Here is a 10,175-nt window from a genome sequence, read left to right as displayed (position 1 = left end):
CCTAAAAAATATCAAGCCTCGACAACCAAGGAAGAGCATTCGAGATGACAGGAAACCCCAATTTTCCTTTGAAAAAAAAGGCTCCCTTACAAGAAGTTCCAAGAACCTTCACGTCATTGGAGAAATCATAACAGAACTTATGTTCTATCTGCCAATGTTCCTTTTGGTGAATGGATCCAACCTACTGACAAACCCAATGTTGATCAAGAAAAATGGAGGGTGATCGAAGTTGGTGCAGGTTCATAATACCTCGATAATTCCCAAGTGTCGAAAAATTACTCATATGCTTATAATAATTACTTAGGTAAAAAACTCATGACTAGAACCCAATGGGGGAGGCACCAACATAAAAAGAAAACTGCTTTTGAGGCCACTAAGCCAAGTAACAATGAAAAATTCCCAATGCTAACAGGTGATCGAGTGTCAAAGATACCAATAAATGAAAGAATCCCCCCTTTACCAACAGTAGTTAAGCCCAAGGGCAAGGATTCCATGCCATTAATGATAATTTTGAATCTGGATCAGAAGATGGACTTGACATAATATGTAATGTCGTATCTATTCTAGTTATAGAATTTGATACAGTTTCTGAAGTAACAGAGAAAGAAGATGATTATCTTGCTGAAGAGATAACAAAGCATAAACCTTTATGTTATTATGTAATGAATAATGGTCATGTAGAATAAGAAAAGATCGTCTTCATCAGGCCTGATGAAGGAATGAAACAACACCTCAAGTCCCTCTTTATATGGGTTAAAATTGACGAAGTGGGTGTTAATAAAGTCTTAGTCGATATGTGGTTATGATTAATTTAACGTCTAAGTCCCTATTGGGTAGAATTAGTAAGGCAAATATATATTTTAGGCCTCACTATATGGTCTTGTCAGATTATGAAAGTAAGACGAGCAAGTCTCTGGGAGTTATTCAAATTGGCATTGTTGTAGATACAATTGTAAGACCAATGTTGTTTATGGTAATTTTGTCCAAAGTATGACTGAGACTGGCAATAAGAAATGTAGAATTACCTTTGGTTGCTATAAAGCAAGAAAGAGTTGGAGATTCGAGGAGTTTAAATTGTTTGTCTAATTGTTCAGTAGTGAATGGAAGTTGAGTCGAAGAGGATTGTTGTCCTTGATTAAAATTACTAGCCTGGAATGCATGACCACCTTCTTATTCTAGTTAGAAGGTCTGCCTTTGAGCTTCCAACAAGTTTCACGCATATGTCATTCGCGCATGCAATGATCACGCCAAGGAACTTTGTCTGACCTTTTTCCCCTGTCGAGGTTACTAGTAGCCAAATCAGAGCCTTCAGATTCAGAGTTTCGTGGTGTCTTACCCATCATAATTCCTTGTCGTACCTATCCCCTTCTTATTTTTGCAAAAGTTTCACGAAGAGTTGACAATGGTATTTTTCCTAAAACTAAACCGCTTACCTCATAAAGGTTTTTATTTATCCAAACGAGAAACATGAAGATACGATCATTTTCTTGCCTCTTGAGAAACAAAACACTATCTTTTATAGACCTTCAATTGTCATCCTAACAGAGACCTGACTATTACCACAGAGTTAACAACTCATTGTAATAAGCAGTTACACTTCTGTCACATTGTTTAACATGACATAACATTAGTTTTAAACCTAAAATTTATGAGGAGTTTTGAATATCAGAGTATGTTTCCTTAACAGCTTCCCACACATCATTTGTAGAAGGCAAAAACATGTAAGACTTACCTATTTTAGTTTCCATAGAGCTTACCAACCAAGAATTAATAATGGAGTTTTTCAGACTTCCATTGTTTGTAAAGATGGTTTCCTCTTGTTGGTTCAGTTATTACTCATGTTAAAAAAACCAAACTTCCTTTTGTTATCCAATACCAAGCAAACGGTTTAAGCCCATTCATGATAGTTATTCCCATTCATCTTAAGAATATTGACCTTGAGGGAGTATGAGGAACCCTTTTGGTCATTGCAACTTATGTTGAAATTATTGTCACCATAAACACTGTTGTTCATGTTTCGATTGTTGTCGCCATTACCGCCATTGTTTGCAGCAACTCAAGTATGTCATATCCGCGACCACCACTGCTACCACGGCCAATGTCGTATCCTCTGCCACCGTTGTCTCCTCTTCCACCACCATTTATGCGGCCACCACAACGGTCTATGTCCAACTCAGGTGGTTGTTCCCATGGTTGGTTGTGGAGGATCCGATGTAGGTCTGTGCTAGGGAAGACCACCTATTGTGATCCACTGTACGATGTTAAACGGGCATGTGAAACGGGTCGAAAGTTGTGGAAAACTTTACAGTAGTACCTCTAACCTAGTACTCTTGATACCATATTGAAAGATAATATGTAAATGCTTTTATAATTTATTCCTAAGTTAAAGATTGGTTTTTACAGTGAGAATACAAATAATTCTCTCATTGAATTAAAGAGACATTTATTACATTGAAAAATAAAAAGACATAATAGAATTCTCTAGAATTGTCTAAAAAATAATAAAATAGAAAAATAAATATTGATGTATTTTCCAACACTTAGGATTGAGGAGGGATATCCAATTTTCTCAAAAGAAAACACACAAAGCTTCTTATCACTATGTAAGAAAAAACCTCATGTTATGTCTAAATACCCGAAACGTGTAAAACAATCCTACAAACACAAAGTGACTAGACTACTTAATTTCTTTTTTTTTGTGTTAGAAATAAAAAAATATTTTTATATTATAAAATACGTTTGGGAAAATAGATATATGAACTAAAATGTATATTAAAAATATTATTAAGGACTAAATTGATTATTAAATTTATAAAAAAAAACATATGCATTGAGGTGACAACATGACATGCCAAAATGGTCGGAAAAAATAATTTAAAATTAACCCAATTTTTACGAAAATGAATCTATTGCAGTCACAAAAAGTCGCTTCCACAATCAAAACATTATATCAAAATGTTATTAGTAGTTGAATCTTGATTTAACGGTTAAAAAAACATTTTTAGTTATATTTTATAGTTTTAAAACTATTACTTTTAAATCATAACCATCCAATTTGAATCAAACGGTTATCAAAACTTGAATGCGTGATTGCAGACCTTTAACTGTAGTGAATCATAGTCCAATTTTTACACCAACATTCTATTAAAATTAAATTATAATAATAATTATTACTCTACTTACTTTAGGGTTATCAATTTATTTCAAGATATTGTCAACATTTCTCTCTTAATTCTATCTTGGGAGAAATTAGTATAGTTGTATTATTTTCATCATATTGCATCTTCATCTAACAAACCCAATTCAGATCACATATAACATATGATAGCTATGTAACACAAAACAACATATATGATACATAGTTTCAAACTTGGAGCATTATACAAAGGTGAATTCAAATCACTCATCTTAGGTGAGATTTTTGGAGGAAAATCACCAACCCTTGTTTGAAAATGTAATAGGATGGATGGTTCTCTCAATTTTGGTTTCTTGAATACACATCCTCTAGACCTCTCTACCAAGAACCATGAAGGTGTGAAAACCAAAACCTTTACATTTTCTAATTTTTTTTTTACCAAACAGATCCTATATGTTTTTCTGTTGTGTTCTATTCTATAAATGAAAGATTAGGTTCTTTTCAAGTTCTTAGACTTTGCTATAGAGTTAAAAATCCATGTTATGAATAGAACAGCAAAAATGGAGTGTGGAACTAAATAGTTTTGGCGCTCAAATCTCCACAACATTGTTGATGTATCTTGGCTAATTGATGCAAATCTTTCTTCCGATTTTTCTTTCCTGTAAATGAAGTAGGTATTGATTATTCATAAGAAAGATTGCAAATGGGAAACAACAATGAGTTTGTTGAAATCAGTGTCACAATAATTTTGTTAAAAGCTCTAAAGTGTAAATTTTGTCAAAATCACGGTGACACAAGTGGTTTCTTCAACTGTTGATCCAAATATGCACTAAAAACATGAGATACTTTGATAATTAAGAGAGAAAACAAGAAATAAAAATAGAAAACAATTTTTAAACCAAACAAGCATTAGTTTTTTGAAAAGCTTCATGAATCTTCATTTCATCTATAATTATGATCGATGGTGCATGTGTAGCAATCTTAATTTCTTCAAAACAAACTACATAGGCCAATTTTAAACACTCATGATTGTTTCTATTTGTTAATGATATGATTGTTTGTATTTGTTAATAATAAAATTAAAATTTTGGCTTAACTCTTCCTTATAAAACCGTCTAAAACCGACTTGTAAGACGAGGGATATCACTCTTATATAATTCTTTGTGGAATCTATCTTTAACCAATGTAGAATTTGGGTTTTTTTCCAATACACCCCCTCACCCCAACACTATTAAGCTTTGGGCTTGGTGAGCATATAAACGTTGGGTGACCCGAATCGATAGGCTTTAATACTATGATAGAGTTAGAGTTTTGACCTAACTTATCCTTACAAAACCGACTTGTAAGGTGATGGATGTCCCTCTATATAAACTTTTTGTGGACTTTATCTTTAACCAATGTGAAACTTGGGTTTTTTCCAATAGTTAAGAATCCCACATCAGAAATATATGGCGCAACGGAAACGTGGTGGACCCATAATCCACAGGTCCCAAGATTAGAATCAAGCTCTGATACTATATTAAAAAATGTGGTTGGGTCTAACTCAACCATACAAACCGGTTTTGTAGGTATGAGTTAGGTTCGACCACATTTCTTAACATGGTATCAAGAGTTTGATTTAAGATTCGATGGAACAGCTGCTATCAGATTTCCACTATCAAACCATCCACTATTTATTTCCACGTTTCAGAAGTCCATTCGTGTACGCAAGGGAGTGTGTTAAGACCATATCGGACAACATATAGTTTGAACATATCCTTATAAGTGGGAATAATCCTCACCCTACAAACTAATTTTGTACGGTTGAGTTAAACCAACTACATTTCTTAACAATATTCAACCAGAATTAGCACATACAATGCTCTATTGATACCTACCTTAAGAAGTTCTTGACTGATCCCCAAAGAGAATTTGCAGTTTCGGATCCCTTGTTTGAGACATCACTTTTTGTATCCTTCTTCTTGAAATCATTGAATATTCCTTTAGATTTTCATGAAAAAACACATTTGTGAAAAATCTAGGATAATATTTATTCTTTCACGTATGTTCAGGATAACTTTAAACACCAAGTAAAATGAACTATTACCACTGTCATCAGAAGAAAACGAACTGCCTTTTCTAGATGCTCTCAACGAAGCTAATTTCTCAAGAAGTGCGCGTTCTGTGTCACTAGAACACGGATTTGAAAAGAATGAATGAAACCACTTCAGTTTTATAAGAGATATTAGAAAGCAGTAAAGATGGTAAGAAAAAAATACAGACCTGATATCTTTTGGAATAAGAACAATTACAACGAAGTAATGATCGCCCCGAATAGATGGTTTATTCCTGTCTGGAACTCCCAAACGTGATAGTTTCACTGAATGTCCATGTTGAATCCCGGAAGGAATTTTGAGATTCCTTAAACCTTCAACCGTTTCTACCTGGAATAAACAAGTTTAAAATCAAAACAACACTCAAAGTTCTAAAAGAACATAACTTATCTAAATCAACAAGCTTCTCCATTTTGCATTATTAATCGTTGCCGTTTTTCGGGTTAAATAATACCACCTTTTTAACAGACCCTAGTATTGCCTCTGTGAAGTCAATGTTAATCTTTGAGTATAAATGGAGACCCTCTTTCCAAATTCCTCGCTTTTCATTCACATGGAGGACAACAAAAAGATCCCCAGTATAATCCCTGAAAAAACGCATCAAACTAATAGTCAGTGCTACGCGCTTAGATGAGTTGATAATTATGATTCTGACCATTTTTCTGCTTCTGGTTGCAAATCAATAGTTCCATGCTGCTAACCTTTCCTTATCAAAATTCCCTTCTCCTTGAATTTGCATTGTGTCTCCATCATTGACGCCGGGAGGAATGACCACTTCCACTTTTCGTTTAGCTTGCACACAACCATTGCCATCACACTTTCGACAGTTTTCCGTGACTATCATGCCGAGACCACCGCACTTAGAGCATGTAGACACCTGAATGTCGCATGTTATCGTTGAATATACTCTTGTTATAATGCTACTGGTAATTTAAATACAATTCGAAAAATATAGTCATTCGCTTATTAAATCTATTTAATTCAAATTACATGAGACATCATTCCAAACGGCGTTCTCTCGGTTTTCTTCTCTCCTCCTTTGCCACCGCAATGTATGCATTTTTTAATATAACTCTTTGATTTAGCTCCTGTACCATCACAACTATTACATGCCTCATAACAAGAAACTTCTATCTCTCTCTTTCCTCCAAAAATAGATTCTTCAAAGCTCAAACGTAGGTCATACCTGCAATTGTAGAATAAAATTAAGTTACAATGATGACAAATGACAACTGCCTTTCTCTGTAACAAGAAACGAAATTTACCGAATATCATGGCCACGGTTTCTGTTTCTCATATTAAACCCAAAGCCTCTTTCATCACTAAATAGTCCCTCCGAACGACCAAAGAATGCGTCGAATAAATCAGAAGGATCAACCTGATCAACTCAAACACAAATTAAAGAGTCTTAAGTTTATTTTGACATTGCAGAAAGAAAAATACTTGACTATAGACCTACCCCTGAGGCACTGGCGCGTCCTCCATTTTCTCCTTCTAGACCTGACTCACCAAAGCGATCATATAGAGATCTTTTCTCATCATCTGATAGAACCTATTTGCATACTTTGTTACCAAGTGAACAAAAAGAGACAGATACAAATATGGTACATAAAAGTTATAATCCACAAAATAAGACAAGTATCTATAAATTTCATTAATTCAGCCTTGTATGCTAGATGGAGGAATCATTAGCTTATTATAATGCCAGTGCTAAGACCATAAGCAGATGAAATAGTAGAAAAGAAAATGGAAAGAATTATGGATGATATGAAGTATAGGGTAGCAGCCGGTAAAAATAAAACACACTAAAGATTTTCTGTCTAAATTATATATATTTGAATCCCTATGTTAGAAACTTAGAATATTGACACAAACATCATTAAAAGAACTTAAAACATGTCTTGTCTATTGTTAACTGATACAGTCTCTTCTCTCTCATTATTATCATCGGTGTACATCTCCACTAATTTCTCACATGTATCCTAGATTTGTATTATTCTAGCTACGTATCTGCAAGAATCCTTGAAGTAACTGATATGAGTCCGGTAAAATATTTGTTAAAAAGCCAATAATAATTCCGATACTTCTAGGATACGTAACCACAAATGAAGTGTCGGTATCCGATACGGATACGTCTGCAACTTCGGATTATCCAAGTTTCATAGATAGTTGATAAATTATAATAGACAATATCATTGTAGTGGTAGAAGAATTACCTCGTAAGCAGCACCAATCTCCTTGAACTTCTCTTCTGCTCCAGGGCTTTTGTTCATATCTGGATGGTACTGATCCCAAAAAATATAAACATTCTTATGAACCAACTATTTCCAAAAGCTTGTATTTGTTGGATAAAAGTACATAAATGGTGTTAGACCTAAAATGTTGTGTAATGAACCAACACTCCCAAAACATAAAACAAACACAACCTTAAGTTGTATATTACCGTAAACTATAAATGGGCCAAATGGCTTATAGACATAATTCTTTACAGCCTCTGAATTGCTAATTTCAATTAACAATCTCAATTTCCAATGAGCATGGTTGTCAAACTCGAGAATCTATGTAAACTCGTGACATCTTTGCATACTCGAATAGTCGAACGACAACTTCATGATAACTAAATGTTCAAAACATTTATTATAGTATATGAAGAAATGCAATATAATCAATCCTATGTGTCTCTGTGTAACAAAATTTAAGTTGGGTTGTCGTAGTTCTAAATCAGTGTCCACAATATAAAGGTTTTAGAGATCTATGCAACAACATCGCGACCACAGCTGCAGCCACATTTGGCCACAATAGCATTCATCACAGCGTAACCGTGGGCACAACCGCAATTTAGAACCATTGCCTATATAGATCAAATCATATTTAAAGATAAACCATTCAAAACCTTCCTTAATGGTTTGACAGCTAAAGTAGAATCCTCCATATGATCTACCTAAACGATACTTGTATGGGTTTCAATCACATACTGAAACTATCATGGAAGAAATTCTACCATCAGAAGATACCCTCCCGTACTATTCTCTAACTATATCATTCTTAACCTTATATTGTCTTCTTGAGAGACCACTTATCTAAATAACATTTTCATATTTACAGCACCAATCTTATTTTCTTGAGGAAACACATTTTGGCTACAGAAAGATCCAAGCAACCAACATTTATAAAAACGACAACCATAAAGCCACATTCTACAAAAATGATATTGCTTCATCTTCGTGCTTTCATTGAAAGTCCTACCTGATTTGTGTTGGGTCGCAACGGGAGCCTAAAATATTGGAGGATCATCACACTGTATTCATTAACCTCAAACATAGCCGATGAGATATTAATTACTCATACTCGAATTCCAACTGTTAGTTAGGTTTTAAAATCGGTAGTGGAAACTAAATAAATTTTTAACCACAACTATGCCTATTACTTTATACTAGAAAGTTATTTTCATTCTTGTTTTCTACTCAACCAAGTACAGTCTAGAGTTTCAAAGAGCAGTAGAGGTATCGGTTTCAACCGCTAAGAGATCCTTGATATTACGGATAATTGCAGCCAATTTGGCTTGCAAAACCATTGTGCTTACAGCCAATGGGACTCCTCAATTTTACAAAGCAATGCCACCATATGAAACACCAACACCTCTAAATAAAGATGTATCCGTGCCAGTGTCGGAGTTCACACCTGTGATTACGTTTAATTTTTTAATTTTTCAAATTATCATCTGTGTCCATGTGTTACTGTTGTCTTGTTTCTTGACACCAACAAACTAAAACAATTCCAGCATAAATTTATCCAAAATTCAACAACCCAGATTCCAATTTCCCACCTTTTTTACTCCATTTCCCAAAAAACAAACACACCCATCAAAATTATCACTTAAACAAATCAAAGCATAGAACAAATTGCAAAGCCCATTTTTTAAAGTATAATAAAAATCAAACCTTGCGAGCAAGTTTCCGATAAGAGCTCTTGATTTCTTGCAAAGAAGCGTTGTTGCTAACATTTAAAGTCGAGTAGTAATCGTTTTCAGCTTTGGCTCTGACAACTAAGGCAAAACGGGAGCGGTTTCTGGTGGAGGAGAAAGGGAAACAAGTAGTCTTTTTGAAGGTGAGATTTGAAGGGGTGGCAGTGAATCCCATAGAAGTGGCAATGGTGAAAGGGGAAGAAGATGGTGGTGAGTGGGTGATGAATTGCATTGATAATGGGTTTTGGTTTTGAAATGCAGAGAAAGGAATTTGATACATGATAGTAAATGTTTTTGTTCAAAGTGCTAGAACTAAAGATATTGAAATTGGTGATAATGGATGGTTAATTGGGAAATAAGAGGGGTTTAGTAAGTTGAGCATTTTGTTTACATTTAATAATTTAGAGATTAATGTTTTTTGATTTATAAAAAAAAAATCATTTAAAAAAATAATATGTAACAATCAAATAATTTATTTTATTTTATTTTATACAAAGGCCATTGCTCTGGATGTATATTAATAAATCTAAAGGGAATGGCACCCTTCAACTAAGGTGGATGAATTTATGCACTAATTTTTTATATCAAGTTCAACGTCAATCACCAATATAACAACTAACTATTGATAAGTCAATTGTTTCTTTAAGTGCTAAAGAATAATAGATTGAGATTGGAAGGACATGCAAACTACTTTGTAATCAATTTTAAGTGGAAGTGATTTCAACCATTGGATGTAACAAACTTGTTGTGAAAATGATACCGGAATAACAAAGTATAATCAATTTTTATCGGCAAGAAATGCACAAGGATAGAAAAATGGAAGCAAGAAGAACACAACAAGTTGGTTATAAAGTGTCATTCTTTACTTTCTCTTTGAAACAAGATTACAAATGTTACAGAATAACAAATAATCTCTCTCATCCTAATTAGGATTTGCGTTATGCAATGATGAGAGACTAGTATGCTATTTATAAGAAAACTA

The 10,175-nt window shown here is 33.9% G+C and overlaps 1 protein-coding gene across 1 annotated transcript; it reads right to left on the bottom strand.

Moving 5' to 3' along the window:
* Positions 1 to 3,333: 3,333 nt before the first annotated feature.
* Positions 3,334 to 9,544, bottom strand: LOC127103540 (uncharacterized). The gene is made up of 11 exons (XM_051040812.1): positions 9,171 to 9,544; positions 7,446 to 7,514; positions 6,689 to 6,781; positions 6,495 to 6,607; positions 6,220 to 6,415; positions 5,931 to 6,106; positions 5,687 to 5,816; positions 5,399 to 5,559; positions 5,223 to 5,305; positions 5,014 to 5,116; positions 3,334 to 3,795 (listed from the first exon to the last, which is right to left on the bottom strand). The coding sequence occupies exons 1-11, from the start codon at positions 9,471 to 9,473 to the stop codon at positions 3,627 to 3,629; spliced, it is 1,596 nt and encodes a 531-aa protein (XP_050896769.1). The 5' UTR covers positions 9,474 to 9,544; the 3' UTR covers positions 3,334 to 3,626.
* Between the last annotated feature and the right edge of the window lie 631 nt (positions 9,545 to 10,175).

Source organism: Lathyrus oleraceus, chromosome 1 (assembly GCF_024323335.1).
Source record: "Lathyrus oleraceus cultivar Zhongwan6 chromosome 1, CAAS_Psat_ZW6_1.0, whole genome shotgun sequence".
NCBI classification, from domain to species: Eukaryota; Viridiplantae; Streptophyta; class Magnoliopsida; order Fabales; family Fabaceae; genus Lathyrus; species Lathyrus oleraceus.
The sequence above is the reverse complement of the archived record's forward strand: the minus strand, read 5'-3'. Positions and strand labels throughout refer to the sequence as shown.